Source organism: Euprymna scolopes, chromosome 3, assembly GCF_053919585.1.
Source record: "Euprymna scolopes isolate OS-2025 chromosome 3, ASM5391958v1, whole genome shotgun sequence".
Taxonomy (NCBI): Eukaryota; Metazoa; Mollusca; class Cephalopoda; order Sepiida; family Sepiolidae; genus Euprymna; species Euprymna scolopes.
The window spans coordinates 77913291-77933423 of record NC_136484.1 but is presented as its reverse complement, the minus strand read 5'-3'; the positions used below and the strand labels follow the sequence as shown (position 1 = coordinate 77933423).

The 20133-nt window shown below is 35.8% G+C and overlaps 1 protein-coding gene across 3 annotated transcripts in view; it reads right to left on the bottom strand.

Annotated features, from left to right (window-relative positions):
• Positions 1–2602, bottom strand: part of LOC145256431 (NAD kinase 2, mitochondrial-like) — a 198186-nt gene extending 195584 nt beyond the window's left edge. The window contains exon 1 of one of the 3 annotated variants that reach the window (XM_080115346.1): positions 2126–2602. In XM_080115346.1, coding sequence (XP_079971472.1) covers positions 2126–2449 — 324 coding nt within the window. In that variant the 5' untranslated portion in view covers positions 2450–2602. The remainder of the gene's footprint in view (positions 1–2125) is intronic. The other 2 variants (XM_080115338.1, XM_080115328.1) reach the window with 2 other exon arrangements.
• Between the last annotated feature and the right edge of the window lie 17531 nt (positions 2603–20133).

Below are 20133 nucleotides of genomic sequence, written 5' to 3'. Positions count from 1 at the left end.
ATTTATCGAATTTTTTTTTTTGTATCGATTATTCAAAGCATGCCCTGTTTAATAATGGTCATGCATTATTCGGCTCGCTAAAAAAAAATTGTTAATTTATTTATCAAAAGTTTTAAAATGGCTTTTTTCGTATAAATATTAAAAAAAATTTTTTTTGTTTTGCTTAACTTAAAATTATTTTACTTAACATATTCACCGAATTTCACACTTCAAAACTCAAAAGCGGGATAATTAAACAATCGAAGTTCTGATATTCAGACGTCAAAATAAGGTATGCAAACGAGTTTTTTTTTTTTTTTTTTTTTTTTAATCTATAATTCTGTCCCTTACAACAACAATGTTTTGTTCAGTTTCAGATGATTATTTTAAGCATATTTGTTCCCACTTCAAAACAGGGGGGGGGGGGTAAGCAAAAAAAAAAATATATATATATATATAAATATCGTTTATGAAAAATAAGTACACTGTTATAAAGTTCATTCTTCTCCTAATAATCGCTGAAAATTTCGTATTGATCGGATAATTACCTGATTTTTGGTAGATTTTTAAAAAGACGGTCCGTCAAAAAGTACTGACCTGCCCCTCCCCCCAGTTTTGGCGGTGCCTAGTTTATATGCTTGCAAAAAAAAAAAAAAAAAAAAAAAAAAAGTAAAAACAAACAAAAACGTAAATATTTGGACAAATAAAACTGAAATATGTTTGCAAAAGCAAAAAAAAAAAAAAAAAACGTAAAATGTTTGAAAAAAAAAAAAAAAAAATGTTTAAAATTAAAATATAACAAAAACATTTTTATTTCAAGGGTGCCATTATATACATTGTTCCATAACTGGGTGGACAGATAGTAACGCCACCTATAGTCAAACAGAGGAAACAGGCTCTCTCTTTCTTCACGATTACCATTATATTTTACTCATTTAAATTTGTGAAACATGTATAAAAAATAAAAAAGATACCGGTGTCGACCTTTAAGAGTTCCTTTTAGTGATTATTACCTGGTTTTGGGATATTTGTACAACTAAACGGCAAATCTGCCAAAATATGTTTGGTGGTTATGTTTTTGTAAACCGCTCGTGAAAACTTTAGATCAATTAAAATGTATTAAAAACTACGTAAGACAAAAAAAAAAATAATAAAACCACTTTTTTTCTTTAAAAACTTTATTTGAAATGACCGCTTAAAGATTCCGGCATGCCGCGATGTCATGACACCCCACGGTGCTAATGCACTTACTGATCCGCGCTATTTTTTTTTAAATCGTATTTCCAAGTTTAATTAAAGTTTTTTTTTTTGTTTGTTTTTTGGTACTAGTGCACTAGTGCAGTGCACTGATTGATCCGTTCTGAAATAATATTATTTAAAAAGCCATTCTTAACATGGGGAGGATGTTTTGTACCTATTCTTACAATTGAATAAAAAAAAAAAAAACATCAAAACTTTAAACTTGCAAATACGATTTAAAAAATAGCGCGGATCAGTAAGTGCACTAGCACCGGTTTTTATTCAATTGTAAGGTTAACGTACAGAATAAAACGCCCTCCCCATATTAAGAATGGCTTTTTAAATAATAACGTTATTATTTCAGCACGAATCAATAAGTGCATAAGTACCCACCTACCTCACTACTACGCCCGTTCCCACGCGAACGTATATGTAAGAAAAACACTACCGAAGGCGGTGAAATGGCACAAAATAGTTCCAAGGTCTAGGGGTTCATACCATGCAAACGGTAAATTTGCGGCGGGTTTGATTATCAGAGTGACCTCAAATACCCCTAAAAAAAATTTTTTTTTTTTTTAAGTGTTCTGTTGTAGTGTAAGGTAACATTTACCTTTTTTTTTTTTCGAATTTTTTACGAAACTGTTTAGGACGGCAATTTCAGCATTTACCCTAAAACTGTTACGCTTGAACCAATAATAATAATAAACCAATGACAATCTTACAGAGGGCAAGGGAAGGGGCCATGATCCAAAATCGTGCTGTTTTGTTTCGAGTAAAATTGAAAACAATAACGCGCCATAGAAAAAGGTCATAAATTTGTGAAAAATCTCCCATACAGTATTTGCGATTTGGACAAGTTTTATAGTTCGAGCGTAACACGCGTGCTCTCGTGGCCGCAACAACTTACCCGGTTCATAAGGTCGTCCTCTGTCTCGGCGCCACATAACATCTTCTCGTATTCATAGCGTGTAACTTTATTAAGTATCACTACTTTCTTGGGTTGAAATAGTTTTGTATCGCCTCTTCCGCGGCGACAAATAGAATTGTTTGTTGAGTATCTTCGACAGAAAAAACCCATCATCGTCGTCATCGTTAGCGAAGTAATGGTACTATTATTATGCTTTTGAATAAAAGGCTTCCATTTTCGAAGGCATATTACTGGGTAACTGTGTATACTTGGGACAGAAATATACATATGTCGTGTACTACGAAGCGCAAGTGTACCAGTCATTATTATCTTTCCCAGTCGGTAACTGGAAACGTGTCTAACAGAACTGAAAGCGACTTATTAATTAATATATATGCAATATAAAGCTACACTAACGCCATGTTGGTACGAAACTAACACTACACACCAGGGTTGACAGACTATAATAAATGTTTGAAGCCAAATTTTTCAGGAAAAAAGGCCGAAAGAGGCCAAATTCAAAAGCGAAGCCACATTTTTTAGGTAAAAAAGGCCAAAAAAAGCCAAATTGAAAATTAAAGAAAACTTGACTATAAATTGACTATATTGAAGTTTTTAACAGTTTTTTTTCTGTTAGTTTTGTAGTGCTTTCTTTTCGGTTTTAATTTAATAGGGAACGGTTTTATTTTTAATATTTAGGCAAATAATTTCATTTACAATGCATTCTACAGTTTAGATATTTTGAACATTATACAAAGGGAGAAGAAAAAGCTGTTTTCTAGGTTGGCAGTATTTTGCGCGAACAGTTGGTAGAGTTGGTGGAAATTTTCTGTTTCTATGTCTATCCTTGTAGCCATGTCACTAGTAAGGGTGCTGGAGGTAAACGTTTTGTCTGGGCTGACGTTATCCGCCTGATAGTCAGGGACCCGAACCTTGGATTAACCACTAAGGAGGCTGTCCTATCAGCAGGTGCAAAGTACTGGAGCTGCTGTATTGCCATTTGGTGAATGGAATCTGGACCATGCAGTAGCTTCTGGTGGGGCCTCTCGATGCGATACTAGTGGGTAATTGTTACGGCTTTACCTTATCATTAGTTACAAAAAAAAAAAAAAATTCTTCGTTTCTTTTTCTCTCTTAGTTTCCCCTCTCTGTCCTGCTCTAAGTAAATCTGACGACCTAGTCCACAAATTCCAAAATTTCATCATGACAAGTTTCAAGAAAAAATACACGATTAAACCCGGTTCTCCAACTTCCAACGTAGACCCCTACTACCATGTCTCCTTCTCCAACATCAGGGGTCTTCGTTCTAACCTTCCAGAGGTTGAAACCCAATTACAGGAGACTAAACCAGACCTTTTATTTTTAAGTGAAACTGGCATTGGACAGGCTATTTCCCTAGAAGAGTTTGCAATTACAGGATACTCTAACTTAACTTCTAAATCTGACCCCCAAGATCGCCATGGGCATGGAATATGTGCCTATATTAAAGATAGCTTTCCATGTGGGAGGGACATCTCCAGGGAAGATCCTAACTTACCTTATATGTGCTTCCGGGTTGCTTTAGCTCACACTACTGCATTTATATTTACTCTCTATAGAAGTGAATAGTATCAGTAAGTAAAGAATAGCCTTTTAGAAAGGTTTTATTAACTGTAAAATACACGTACGCTCTTGAAAGGATCGAGCGGGAAAATGAAACAGAGGGCGCTTTTATTATGAATGTCAATCCCAAGGGGGATAACTCTTAACAACAAATTAAATCATAACATTTTCCCCGTCCTAAAGTATTCAAGTAAGGGGTAATTAATTATAGACAAATTTTTTTTTTTTTTTTTTTTTTTTTTTACAATCACATAAGAATCATTTTATTTACAAATAACATATGAACCCAAACTGCAGTTTTTTCAGTATTTAGTCACAAAATCCTTATATTTACTAGGGAATTGTCGAACTCGGGACGACCTCCGCACAGATTGGCAGGAATGCTGATTTTCAGTATTATTTTTTAGTGAAATCTGATTTTCTTCAAGATCAGACGATTGATTTTTGTCTTCCTCATGACCAATGTTTTCATTAGTAGAAGGTTCAAATAAAGTCTCTGAAGTAGTAGGATTATTATTAGAGTTTTCTTCATTTGATGAGTTTGGAGCTAAGTCTCGAACGTTGACAGTGGTTTCAGTACCAGAAGGTAGTTGAACATAAGCGTAGTGGGGGTTGACATCTATTAGGGTGGCAGGCGTTACAGGAGGGTCATATTTACTTGTTTTAGTGTGGTTTCTAATATATATTGGGCCTGGTTTAACCCAAGAAGGAATTGAAATTCCGGAAGCAGATTTACGACTATATTTAAATAGTCTATCATGGGGAGTCATATTAGTGGCAGTACAAAGTAATGATCTAATTGAATGAAGTGCGTCCGGTAGTATGTCTTCCCAATAAGGTAGTTTCATTTGATTAGAATGTAATGTTGTTTGAATGGCCTTCCATAAGGTACCGTTGAGTTTTTCAATCTGTCCATTACCTTCAGGATGATATCTACTTGTTTTAGAAGTAGCAATTCCTTTTTTGTGTAAAAAATCCTTTATTTCTCTTGCTAAGAAATCAGAAGCACGGTCAGTATGTATCATGTCAGGCAAACCAAAAATTGAAAAGAGTTTGTTTAGACAGTGGATAATGGTTTTGCTTGTCATATCTCTGCAAGGAAAAGCGAAAGGAAAACGGGAATACTCATCAATTAGAGTAAGTAGATATTTGTTGCCATGTATAGAAGTAGCTAGAGGGCCTTTAAAATCAAGATTTAATCGTTGAAAAGGTAATATGGCTTGAATGAGAGTCCCTCCATTGGTATTGGCGAATTTGGGTTTCAGTAATTGACAGGATGAGCAAGAGTCAGTAATATTCTTAATTTGATCCAAAGTAAAAGGGGGGTTCCTCGTTCTTATAAAATGGCTTAGTCTTGAAACACCAGGATGACATAATTGTTTATGTAAATCACGAAGATCTTGTAGATTGTAAGTAAGAGCAGAGATGCGAGAGAATGTGTCAGCAGCAATATTTTCAGGTCCAGGTCGATAAACTATAGTGAAATTGTATTGGGATAATTCTATATGCCAACGACATATTTTGTCATTCTTAATTTTTGATTTTCTTTTATTGTCGAATATGAAGCTGATGCTCTTCTGATCTGTGATGACTTTAAAGTGGCTGCCGAGTAGAAAATGTCGCCACTTACGGAGAGCTTCTACAATAGCGGCTGCCTCTTTTTCTACTGCATGGTGCTTAATTTCGTTAGTATTGAGAGTTCTTGAAAAAAATGCAATAGGACGACCTTCTTGATTTAGTGTTGCAGCAATGCAATAGTTACTAGCGTCCGTTTCTACTTCAAATTCTTTATTTGGATCTACCGTTATTAAAGTGGCGTCTTTTAGATCATTTTTCAATGTTTGAAAAGATTTTAATACAGATGGAGGTAGTGGAAATTCTTTGTTTTGATTTAGTAATAAAATTTTATCAGAAAATTTTTTAATGAATTTGCAGTAATAGGAAAACATTCCAACTATTCTTTTTTGAGATTTAAGATTCAGCGGAGGTGGCATTTCGAGTAATGGTTTTAGTCTTTGATAATCGGGAGCTATTTGATTATTTTCTATGGTGTAGCCGAGTAGAGTAATAGAACTAGAAGAAATTATGCTTTTATTTTCATTTAAAGTGATGTTATATTGTTTAGCAATTTTGTAGAATTTTTGAAGATTGTAATCGTGTTCTTCTTGATTTTTTCCACATATAGTTACGTTATCAACATACACAAAGGTATCGGTTAGATTTTCTTTTTCTATAATATAGTCTATGCTCCTCTGGAAAGCACTTACTCCATTGGTGACGCCAAAAGGAAGACGAGTAAATTGAAAAAGTTTGCCACTTACTTCAAACGCAGTGAATTTACGATCAGCATGATTTATAGGTATTTGGTGATAAGCAGATTTTAGGTCGAGAGTAGAGAAGATGTTATATTGAGCGATGTCGTCTACCATCTTATTGATATTAGGCATTGGGTAAGCGTCTAGTTCCGTGAATCTATTAATGGTATCGCTGTAGTCGACTACCATTCTTTTCTTATGATTCTCATTCGAAGTTACAAGAACTTGCGCTCGCCACGGAGATATCGAAGGTTCAATTATGCCTTCTTTCAACATTCTAGCAGTCTCTTCTTTTATGAATTTGTTGGCGGCAAAAGTGTAACGTCGGGATTTTGTCGCAATAGGAGTAGTATGAGGAGAAAGATTAGAAAAGAGAGGAGGGGGTGGAACGTTTATGGTAGGAAAAAAATTATTCGTGTTTATAGCTCCAATTATAAGTTTGTCTCTAGGACCGTCGAATTTAAGTGTTACTTTTTTATATTTTTTTAAAATATCTTTTCCGATTATTAAATCAATGAAAAGGTTTTCAATGATTTCAATTGTTATTCCAGAATGGGTTTTATCTTTCAGTATTAAATCCACGACAGCTTCGCCAGTTATTTTAGCATGTTGATCGGAAGCAGCCAGAGCTATAGTTTTGTTTTTAGGTATTGTGAAGAGTTTAAGTTTTTTAGCAGTATTTTCATTAATGAATGTTTTTACACTGCCGGAGTCCACCATAGCATTCACGAAGTGCCCGTTAATTTGGCATTGAGTGAATGTGACATCTTTGGAGTTAGTTCCTAGTCAGGATAGAGAAGGTGAGGGGTAGTCAGAGTCGTCATAAAGAACAGCAGTATGAGTGTTAGAAATAGAAGATTTACACACTTTAGCCCAATGACCATTTTTTTTGCATTTTTTACATTCGGCGTTTCGTGCAGGACATAAATATCGAGGATGACGTGATTTTCCACAGAAAAAACAAACCCCTTTTGGATGCATATTTTCTTTAGTCACAGCTATACGATTGTAGCCCGAAGGATTATTTGTAGCTGCTACAGTAAAGTTATTTGCGTAGCTTATCGAATGCTTTTCTGCTTGTTCAAGAGATCTGGCCGTGGCATAAGTGTCTTGTAAAGTCAGGATGGGTTTTTCTAACAGTCGTTGTCGGATGGACGAAGAAGAAATTCCGCCGATGAAAGCTTCCCGAATGTATTGATTTTTGTTTTCTTCAGCAGAAACCGCTTCGAAGTTACATGTTTTGGCAAGCATTTCCAATTGTAGTATGAAGGCATCTATATTTTGTGTTGTTTGTTGCTTCGTCGTCATCAATTGATATCTATTATAAACAATATTTTCAGGTTTTAAATAAGCGGCGTCCAATGTTCTTAATGCACTATCGTAGTCGGTTTTATCGCTTATTAAATCGAAAACAGAGGCTGAAATACAATTGATCAAGGCAAAGAAATTATCTGAAGTGTTTTCGATTAATCCGTTATTATGTGAGCGGATATAATTCTGGAGGGTTAATTTCCAATGCCTATAGGATTTTTCGGAATTAGGGCATGTAGGTTCCACCTCGAATCTGTCGGGACGTAAGATTCGATCCATTATTTTTTTTTTTACAGTTAATAAAATTGAAGTGAATAGTATCAGTAAGTAAAGAATAGCCTTTTAGAAAGGTTTTATTAACTGTAAAATACACGTACGCTCTTGAAAGGATCGAGCGGGAAAATGAAACAGAGGGCGCTTTTATTATGAATGTCAATCCCAAGGGGGATAACTCTTAACAACAAATTAAATCATAACAGCCCCCACAACAGCGGAGTTACTATCTTTCAAAGCATATCTGAGAAAATTGACCAAGTCCTATCTGCTTATCCTTCAGCTAACATTCACGTATGTGGAGACTTCAATGTTCACAACGTCGAATGGTTGACCCACTCAAACAAGACCGATGATGAGGGGAGGTTCTGTCATGATTTCTCCATTGCCTATGACCTCACTCAGATTGTTCAGGAACCCACCCGTGTGCCCGACAATGACGGCCAGTATGCGAGCCTACTAGACCTTTTTCTCACAACTTGCCCTGAACTATGTTCAGTTTCTGTTCTGTCGCCTCTTGGATCTTCCGACCACTCTGTTGTATCAATTAAGATAAAAATGAAATGTAATAAGTCCCCAGACATACCTCTCCATCGTACAGTATATCGATACACTAAGGCTGACTGGGATAGCTTCCGTACATTTATATCTGATCTACCTCTGCATTCCATGTTTAAAAAGGATGTGTCCTCTATAGTATTAGACCTGACTGAATGGTTAATTGTAGGTATTGACCATTTCATACCCTCTAAAAAGTTTCAGCAAAAACCTAACAGCCAGCCATGGTTCTCTCCAGAATGTGCTGCTGCCATTGCACACAGAAATCACTTTTTCCACTGCTTCCAACGTAATAGATGTATGGAAACTAAAGCCGTTTTCAGGTCTGCCAGCAACCATTGTAACACAGTAATAAAGAATGCAAGAGAGTTGTATGCTCAATCTGTTAAGTCCAAAGTAGCTGAGCAGCGGCTTGGTTCCCACCAGTTTTGGCAAATAGCAAACAGAATCCTGAACAGAAGCGTGTGCTCTATCCCAACTATTATCAATGGACCTGAGGTAATCTCGTCAGCATCAGACAAAGCCAAACTCTTTGTCAAGAACTTTGCAGCTAATTCTACCCTTTGCGATCAAGGCCGCCAACCCCCAATATTTCCTCCTGTATCAGAAAACATGCTATGTGATATACGTATATCTGTACGTGATGTTGCAAAGCTAATCAAAAACCTTGATTCCAGTAAAGCAACTGGCCCTGACGGTATTCCAATTATAGTAATCAAAAAACTTCAACCTGAACTAGCGCCCATACTTACAAAACTGTTTCAACGTTGTCTTAAGGAGAATAGTTTCCCATCTCCCTGGAAAATCTCATCAGTATGCCCTGTATTTAAGAATTCAGGTGATCGCTCATCCCCCTCTCAGTAAAGGCCAATAAGTCTCCTGTGCGTCATGAGTAAGTTGCTAGAATCTGTGTTAAATACAGAAGTAATCAACCATCTCAACAAAAATAACCTTCTTAGTGACACTCAATATGGTTTCCGTTCTGCTAGATCTACAGCAGATGTGCTTACAGTTATATCGCATAGGATTAGCAAATCTCTCGACGATGGCAATCTTTCTAGGGCAATTGCTCTTGACATATCTAAGGCCTTTGATAGGGTGTGGCATAAAGGTTTACTTCATAAGATCGCTAGCTATGGTATAGCTGGAAATGTCTTCTCAATTATTAAATCATTTCTTTCTGATAGGTTCATAAGAGTAGTAGTTGAGGGGCAAAAATCAGAAGCTCACAGTATTAATGCCGGTGTCCCTCAGGGGTCCATCCTGGGCCCAACTCTTTTCCTGATCTACATTAATGATCTTCCAAATCACATCCTTACATCATTTGTAGACATTTATGCTGACGACACTACCATTTATGGTAGCACATCTAAGACAGTAGACGACCAGGTTCTCTCCAATTCTCTCTCCTCTGATCTTGAGCACGTAGTACAATGGGGAAAGGAGTGGCTAGTTACTTTTAATGCATCTAAAACCAAGCTTCTCTCTTTACATCATCAACATTCTAATCCACATTTGGCATCAATTGAAATGAATGGCTCTCGTCTTCAGGAGGCCTCAAGTTTTGACAAGCTTCTGGGCTTGACCATTACTCCTGATCTTAAATGGAACACGTACATCAAATCTGTTGCCAAGACTGCTGGAAAAATGGTGGGATCTTTCTATCGATCCGGTAAATATCTCACTGCTGATGCTATTCTCTATCTATATAAGAGCCAGGTACATCCAAGGATGGAATACTGTTGCCACATCTGGGCAGGAGCTGCTAGAAAGGACTTTTCCTGCCTTGAAAGAGTTCAAAATAGACTTCGTAGCCTCGTAGGAGATGTCCTTTTCTCCTCCTTGCAACCTCTATCTCACAGAAGAGATGTTGCGAGTTTGTCTCTGATGTATTGTTATTTTCATGGAAAGTGTTCGATTGAGCTTCAATCTATGGTCCCCCCTTGCCAAACTTTCACAAGAAACACTCGTCTAGCTGTAAACACTATCAATAATTCCCCCCACTCTTTATCTGTGCCTAAACCTAATCGTAGATTCCATGAACAAAGCTTCTTTCTTAGAACTGCACGCCTGTGGAATTGTCTTCCGTTTTCCTGCTTTCCGGCTGACTACAATATGGTTGTCTTCAAGTCTAAAGTAAATAAGTTCTTGATGAGCCGTTCTATATAAGTTATCAAATTTACCAAATTTTCATTACTAATGATTACTATATTGTCCAATTTCTACTGTACACTCTTTAACCCTTATCCTTGAGTGGCCTCTGGGCCTTGATAATGTGGTGATGCCTATGTAAAAAAAAAAAAAACATTATATAAGTAAACGTTAAAGAATATGTAGTAATATTTTGATATTAAATAATTTAAGGAAAAGTTAGTAAATTTGTGGATGACAAAGAACTCTAAGGTGCTCGTTTCCCAAAAATAACAGATCAACTTTTTTAGACGATTACGTTTGAATATCTTGAAAAACTTGGGTAAAACAATTATTTTAGAATTCACAGTGAGAGATCAGTCTTGCATATAAATTTAGCATACGGTGATATCGCCCATTTCTAACAGGATAGCTTTTTAAGAGCATTGTAAAGGAAAAGAAGTTTAAGTGAAATTAAATCTCTTTGCCCCAAGCAATATAATAAAAAAAGGAATAAAACAAAATGATACCTCCTTCTGGTTTAAAATGCATCGCATTTATTTTTTTAATAAAAGTCAACAAGATGAATAAGCAAAGGTCCGATCGGTGAAAGTTCTTGCAAAGTCATTATGATTAGAATGTTAGATGAAAGTCCTTCGTGGAATTAATAAGATTAGAAGGTAAAAGTCTTGTGTTAAAATAATGTCCTTATTTTAAGGTTGGTGTTTTAACTGACGAAGTTCACCTTATTTATAAGTCTCATGAGGACAGTAATTTGTGAGGAAAGTAATTCATTGTTATTAATTAGAAAATCTGCGGAATGGGTGTGTGTGTGCATAAGTGTGATTTTTGAGTGCCCATGTGGCGGTGGCGTGTGTAATTATGGTTTTGACAGCTTTGACAGCGACGATGTTATAAAAATGAGGGGCATGTTCTCGTGTGATGCCGAAGCGAGAAGAAAGGAAAAAGAAGGGAAGAAAGAATGTTTGATGCGTTTTTATGCATTTTGGACCGGCTCCAAAACAAGATTGCTACTGCTGATATTTTGGATTTTGGAAAAGCGTTAAAAATACAATCTCTTAAAATTTCTCATTGGTCACTTTTGTCACATGATACTGTAGTGAAGTCAAGAGACTACTACTTCTCCATTACATTTCCCTTCCTCCCTTCCTTCTTTTCTCTCTGTGTGATCAGAGGTTGTAGCCAATCAGGATGGAGAACAGTTCTGGTGGGAAAGAAGGAGATACAAAAAGTTTTGGAAGCAAAAAAACGGAGAGACGAGTTGTTCCAGTGTCAGGGGATAAATGAAAATCCCAAACTTTCTATAACCCGATACCACTTGTACGCTGAAATGTATATAAAACCGTTTTGTTTTAAAATGCCTTTGTTTCATGATTATTATTCCCAGGTTTGTTCTAGACCGTTCCAACACTCCCGTCTTATTAATTTCGATGACTCCCCAAAAGGGGGACCTGCCGAAATGATGACCTACCCAACAAGAATTACATTATGGTAACCAACATAATTTGGTGAACGCCCGACATCCATATGAACATGGACAAACGATGACGACGTAACAGCAAAATCCGAGGACAAACACACACACAAAAAAAAAAGTAAATATATATAAAGCTTCCTTTCTATCACACCTAGCCCCCACCCCCTGCCATTTCTTTTGGTCGTAGCTATAAAAAATATTGACAAAAGATATAATAATAATAATAAAAATAATCATACAATTTTTTTTTTCTCAAATAAATAATAATATTAGACATAGACACAGCACTTTCCCTCGACACTAGCACACAAGTACATGTATTTGGTGACTTTAATGTCCACCACAAAAACTGGATTGGATTCTCTACTTACACAAATGCAGCGGGCAGCACAACTCATAGCTCCTCTAGATCTCATTCCCTATCACAAATTGTTACGTTTGCAACCCGTTTCCCTGACCAGGAAGAACAACATGCATCACTTCTAGATCTGTTTTTGACCACAGTTCCCGATGATTGTATTGCCAACAACCCTCTTGGGAATGCTGATCATGGTGATAATGGTTGAAATCGCCCTAAACTCTAGACCCAAACCTGATGAGCCAGTGCTCAAAACAACGAGATATTATAAAAAGGCTGACTGGGAAGCCATCAGAGATCTTATCAGAGATGCCCCATGGGGAAATATTTTTTCTCTTCTTGCTGAACAGTGCGCAAATGAGACCACTGACTGGTTCAAAACTGCAATCACAGCACATGTTCCCATGCGGAAATTTTATAGCAAGCCCCACTCTCCCCAATGTTTTACTTCGACTTGCACTACTGCCATTGCTCAAAGGCAGCATGCATACCGCAGATTTAACCGACATAAGTCCAGTTCAAACAGACTGAAGTACATAGAAGCTAGAAGTAATGTTAAGAAAGAAATAGCGACAGCTAAGAGAGAATTTACGGAAACCACTAAAAAACACATTGAAGCACAAAAACTAGGAACTCGTGACTTCTGGAAAATCTACAACAGTGTAGTAAATAATGGGCAATCAACAATTCCCCCACTAACCAAAAATCATGAGGTTGTTTGCTCAGCAACCGAGAAGGCTAACATGCTTGCCAGTCGGTTTGCCTCAAACTCCACACTGGACCCCTTCAACCACCCCCTACCTGAATTTCCTATGCGGACAGACACCATGCTAGATGATCTGAAAATCACCCCTGCTCAGGTGCATACTATCATAAAAAACCTTGACACTTCAAAAGCATGTGGACCCGATCTCATCCCAGCTGTGCTATTAAAAAAGTGTTCAGCCGAAGTCGCTCCTTGACAAGGTTCAAAAGAGAGTCGCGAATCTGATAAGCCCTGAACTGGCATCTAAGTTTCAGCCTCTGTCCCATCGACGAAACGTTGCATCCCTCTGCCTGTTCTACAAGTATTTTAATGGTGAATGCTCTGACGAACTGCAAGCACTTATGCCTCCACGAAGTGAACACCCTTGACAAACCCAACAGGCTGCTAAATCCCACCCCCACACTGTAGAGATCCCTAGATGTAAAAGATCTTTCTACTCCAGTAGTTTCTTCCCCAGAATTGCTAGACTTTGGAATTCCATTCCAGGTCCCTGCTTCCCCAACTGTACTGACATGTAGAAGTTCAAGTGCAACGTGAACCGACATCTTGCTGCCCAAACCCCTACATAGTACCCCAGTAGTTGTTGCCCCTGATAGTAGCCCCCTACACCAAAGTGGCAATGTGCCTTGTTTGGGGTGAAAATGTAATGGTGGGTCGTCCGTCAATATACCTCCAGGAGATGTTAACAGTTGCAAACAGAATAGGAGCAAGTGACGAAATAGTGCACCATAAGTTTATACACTCATTACCGAAGCAAATTGCCAGCAAATTGCCCCAGTGATAGCAGCTCACACCAAGATGCCCTTGGTAGAGTTAGGTCGACTGTCCGACAACTTGATGCCATTAATAGAAAATACACCGGTATTTCAGAGTGTAGAAAGTCAGGCTCGAACAAGTCACCACAGTACTAGACATACAGGTGAAACAACAAATAGACAATAGAAATAGACACCCCAACCTCCCCATGTTAAGAACGGCTATCAGAATACATACCTCATTTTGTGTGTGGGGGGGGGTCAAAATACATGCCCCAAAATTTAATCTTGATAATCGTTGTCAGGATACCCACTCGCAAATACTATAAACCAACAAAACAATTGGGGGGAGGTGGCAGTATCGGTCGGATAGACAAATCTGGCGGCCACTGATTTAAAGTGCATAATACAGGTCTTTATATCTCGAAAACTACTTATACCCAAATATAAATGAGATTTTCTTAATCAGCATAGTCGAAAACCTATAAAAGTGGACATTTTAAAAAAAGGTGTCGAGGTAGAGCTAAGGTAAAAATTTACCTATAAAAAAACATAAACAAACGTAATGTATGTCATGTGCAGTGTCAATAAAGAATTAGGAAAAGAGAAGTAAACAAAATACTCCACACGAAAGTATAATTTATCTAAGATCAAACATAATGGCTAACGTCCATTTTGTGAGGGGGTTGTCGAAGTATTTGCCCCAAATGTAACCTTGATAATCATTGTCAGGATAACCACCCGCAATCAACAAAAAATTATGGGGAGGGGGGGCAGAAAACAAAAAATAGCATCATGTAAGGTTTGCTAAGCATCTCCAAAATCGAAAAATAAAAAATGATACCATACATAGTTTTTTTTCAGGGTTTGTTTTTGTTGGAGGTTGAGAGTGGCATGTTGTTACACATTAACAACACGCCCCCACTCCCAACATAGGTAAGTGTAAGGTTATTAGTATTTAATTTTCTGTTTATGAGTGGTTATTACGTTTTTATTTGGTTTATTTTTTTAAACAATTGCTTCTTGTAGAGAGTGTCGCCATATTTGAAAAGTTCTGGAGCGTTCATTTATGTATTAAGAGGTAGATTTCTGAATAATCGAATTGTCAGCTTTAAGCCAATGAGGATGGGTGGAATTTGAGGAGGGAGAATTTATTATTTTTGAATCGGAAAATGGAAAGATTTTGTTATGTCTATGAGTTTATGATCCAGTTATGAAAGGTGCAAGCACAATATCTGTAGAATGTGTATATTTCCTCTCGGTTTTGACTGGGGGCAGTAGGAGGACTTATTATGTAGGGGGAAATAGGAACTACTTCTTCTAAAGATGCTGCGATTGTGATGGTGTTGTTCCTAGGAGGAAATGTAGGGTTTTATTATAACGACTAAATGTGTCTAAAATGTGGTTCTAAAGTTACATAAGATAGTGTCTAATTGTCTAGACATAATAAATTTGTATGTGGTATCTGTTGTTGCAAACCTACGGTACTCTGGTCCAGAGGGGAATTTTTGCAATCAAAATATTATATATGGAGAGGAGATAACATTTTCACATGTTATTGTTTCTTAAACGTTCTCCAGTACGATTTAAAAAATTATAGACTTATTTCACAGTGTGGATTTATTGATCTAAATATATTTTTTAATTCTCGCAAAATGATATCAAAGAGGCTACGGTTTCAATTTCACAAACAAGGACTTTGCACCCTCACCGTTAAGAAAACAAAACATATAGAGGAAACATGCAAATATTTGAGAGTTAACATCTTCAATATATCTGAAAATGTGTTTAAAATACTTTTCATTAATTACTATCAGAGATTGGATAGATTGACAAACACAAAAATTATAAGAGAACAAAGAAGTGAGTTGGGCTTTTACATGAGTAAGGTTTAACTCATTCAGTTTATTTTTAGAAGATATGAAAAACACCAAGACAAGATAATAAAAAAACTATTGAATTGAAATGCAGCTATGCATATAAACGTTTGTGATAGTGCACGAGGATAGAATGTCTGAACAAAGGTAAATGTGGTAGAAAGGTAACAGAAAGTTCAGTTGTTCTGAGTTTTTTATATACACACAAAATATGCAGAACTGCAAGTCAGTAGAACTGAATTTATGTACTAATGTATTACTCGAACAGTTTCAAATGGAGTAAAATGGCATTGTATAAAAGGCACATTTGAACATATACATTATTTATAATAGAGTAAAAGACAGCATTTAAATTTAATCAATACTAGCAAAGAGAAACATAATTCTTTGGACTGAGTGATAGAGTAAATAATTTTGTTTACAAATTTCATGAATTAAGCTACAAGTCACTATTTTTTTTTTTCCTGCGTGCAAAGATCACGTAGAACATATTAACATTTTTTTTTTTTTAGATAGGCATCACCACATTATCAAGGCCAAGAGGCCATCGAGGATAAAGGTTAAAGACTGTACAGTAGAAATTGGACAATATAGTAATAGTTAGTTATGGAAATTCAGTAAATTTGTTAACTTATATGGAACGGCTCATCAAAAACTTGTTTACGTTAGACTTGAAGACAACCATATTGTAGTCAGCTGGAAAACAGGAAAACGGAAGACAATTCCACAGACGAAGAAAGAAGCTTTGATCATGGAATCTATGTTTAGGTTTAGGCAAAGATAAAGAGTGGGGAGGGGGATTATTAATAGTGTTTTCAACTAGACGAGTGTTTCTTGTGAAAGTTTGGTGAGGGGGACCATAGATTGTAGCTCAGATTAGCACTTGCCATGAAAATAACGATAAAGCAGAGACAAACTCGCAACATCTCTTCTGTGAGAAAGAGGTTGTAGGGAAGAGAAAAGGACATCCTCTACGAGGCTACGAAGTTTATTTTGAACTCTATCAAGGCAGGATAAGTCCTTTCTAGCAGCTCCTGCCCAAATGTGGCAACAGTACTCCATCCTTGGACGTATCTGGCTCTTATATAGATAGAGAATTACATCAGCAGTGAGATATCTACTGGATCGATAGAAGGATCCGACCATTTTTCCAGCGACCTTGGCAACGGATTTAATGTATGTGTTCCATTTAAAATCAGGAGTAAAGGTCAAGCCCAGAAGCTTGTCAAAACGTGATGCCTCCCAAGACGAGAGCCATTCATTTCAATTGATGCCAGATGGGGATCAGAACGTTGATGATGTAAAGATAAAAGCTTGGTTTTAGATGCATTAAAAGTAACAAGCCACCTCTTTCCCTATTGTACCACTTGCTCGAAGTCAGAGGAGAGAGAATCAGAGAGAACTTGGTCATTTATGGTCTTAAATGTGCTACCATAGATAGTAGTGTCATCAGCATAAATGCCTATGAATGATGTAAGGATGTGATTTGGAAGATCATTGATATAGATCAGGAAAAGAGTTGGGCCCAGGATGGATCCTTGAGGAACTCTAGCATTAATACTGAGAGCTTCTGATTTCTGTCCCTCAACCACTACTCTTATGAACCTATTAGAGAGAAATGATTTAATAATTGAGAAGACATTTCCAGCTATACCGTAACTGGAGATCTTGTGAAGTAAACCTTTTTTGCCATACTCTGTCAAAGGCCTTTGATATGTCAAGAGCAATTGCCCTAGAAAGGTAGCCTCCGTCGAGAGATTTGCTAATCCTATGAGATATAACTGTAAGCACATCTGCTGTAGATCTAGCAGAACGGAAACCATATTGAGTGTCACTAAGAAGGTTATTTTTGCTGAGATGGTTGATTACTTCTGTATTTAACACAGATTCCAGCAACTTACTCATGACGCACAGGAGATTTATTGGCCTGTACTGAGAGGGAGATGAGCGATCACCTGAATTCTTAAATACAGGGCATACGATATGATAAGATTTTCCAGGGTGATGGAAAGCAATTCTCCTTAAGATAATGATGGGCGCTAGTTCTGGTTGAAGTCTTTAACATTTTGAAATATAAAAAAACTTAAAAGTTGCAGCATGTTAAAAGTATACAGATAAGATAATTAAGTTATACAGCATTTGGTATAAGTAATTTATTTATTTATTTTTGTTTAAAAATTAGGAAAATTATTTTTTCATTATTTTATAGTATTATTTCGATTTGCCACTGATATATAAAACTGGGGCGATAAGACTTTTGGTATAGATACTTATTTTTGCCTAATACATAATTATATCAAAGTGTTTTCTTGTTAATTTATTTGGAACTAATATTTTCATCTGTGTATTTTTATGGATAAATACCAGGATAACATTAAGAATTTTGTCAAATTAAAATTAAATTATATCTATATTCTTAAATAGATGAGGAAACTCAGCTACTCCTCCTAAAGATGTGATTCTACTTTTTTTCAAATGATTACATGTGAGCACCCAGAAAAGAAATACTTTATGAATAATTAGTTTCACATATAAATTAAATATTTTCGGGCCATCATAACTTTTTAGGATAGTTAATTTTTTCTATCTCTATGTCTGACTGGCAAATTCGTAAAACCAGATGAAAGCGGCTTAAAAAGTAAAAAGCACAGAATTTATCTCCCATAGCAAAAATAGGCTCCGGTTTAGAAGAATTTTTCTTTCACTGACCAAGGAAAGACCAAACAAAGTATCAGAAGAATACTACTACACTTTAATGTTAGCATTGATTCACGATATTACGATAAAAGAAATTTTTATAGGCGATATAATTTTTTTTAAGATTGTGACATAATTAACCCTTTGGAGTTAGGATCTATTTAGTATTACACATGAAATCTGAAGAAAACATTAAAATGAATAAATATGCTCGTATAATCGAAGGATTTCTAAGATGGTGGCATGATTGAAAGATAATTGGTTAAGAGCTGAGACTCTACATCTACTTTTAAATATAGATATATTGTTAATTTGCCAAAGTTCTTAATGTTTTCCCTTTATGCATTGCATCCAAGATTTTCATAAACTTATGAGATTTTTATCTATATCTTTCACTGCTGCTATTTTTTTTCCATATTTAACCAATTTTACCATTTTGCTAGTGCCAATTTTCCCATGCCATTTTTATTGATACAATTTGCACAAAAGTACCTATTTGTCTACTCTATTCGTCCATCATATTCTTAGAGAAGAATTATTTCAGTCGCCACAATACCAAATTTACTCATGGAGTGAGTGGTTCAACTTAAAATATCTCTAAAATATTGATAAATTTAATTTTAGTCATAACTCTAAAAGTAGATTTTCTTGGAAAGAAAATCTGTGTCATCATTAAGACAAATGTGTCTATTAATCCAAGATAGTTAGAAAATCTATAATTATAGATTTTTAATGAAACATTTGGGACTTACTATAAGTATAAGATTATTTTTAAACATTTCTTTTTAAATACAACTTTAAACAGCTATTTAAGAGATAATTTAACAGTTATAAGATTTTAAATTTCCATAAATTGATTCAATTAATTTCAAAGCATTAGGTTTAAAGAATTCCATATGAAAAATACAAACATAAATTATTTCAGAGGAGATATACTCAGTGACTGAGTAACCTGACTGAACAGAGGCAAGGTGCCGGCACTAAAAAATATGTTTCCAGAACGGTTTCATACTCAACTGGGAACTATCTGAGAGGTCCCATATAAACGTTTAATAAATAAGTGTGAAAACAAATTCAAACATTTAGGTGTGAGATTTCTTCAATGCGGGGGGGGGGGGCTTTAGTCTTTAGAAAAAGATTATTTCCTGATGATATGACAAATGTTAGCAGATGTTGATTTCGGGACTGTTTTTCTCATGCCAATCCATGAATTGAGAAAAAAAAAGAAAAAAAGCCAAAATTAAAAAAATCTATAAGCTTTGACAGCTGAACTACTTTTTAAATTACTTAATTATGTCTTTTTCTTTCATAATTACTATTAAAAAATATTTATATAAAAACCTTGGGAGATTTTGCGCCAGCCTCTTTTTTTATCCCAGTTGGAGATTGGCATTCAGTGAGAAGCCCACGACAGCAGTCACTGAAAGCACGGCCACCGAGAGTAAGAAGAAGGCCTGTTAACTGCAAAAATACATGCAGGCAATGTAGGTAAGATTTGGCAGACTGTCAGTAATATATGAGGGCCATTTGAAAAAGAGCAATAAAACATTTTTAAAAAGAAAAAGGAACACAGTTCGATTAATACTTAAACTGAACTTTATTCAATATAAAATATAAATATTATCTATGTAAAATTAAGTAATTTTAAAGCAATATGCAATTTAATACTGATAAAACTGAATTATGAAGTTAGGAAATTTTTTTTTGTTATTTTTTGGAACTTTAGAGATTATTTGGACTAATGTTCTCATCTTGCGTGTTTATTTCACAACGTTTTATCATTGAATCTTGACTTCTTTATTACATCCTCAGGCCGAAAATGATGTTCACATACTTAAAAACATAATTAAAGAAAACATTCATACCAT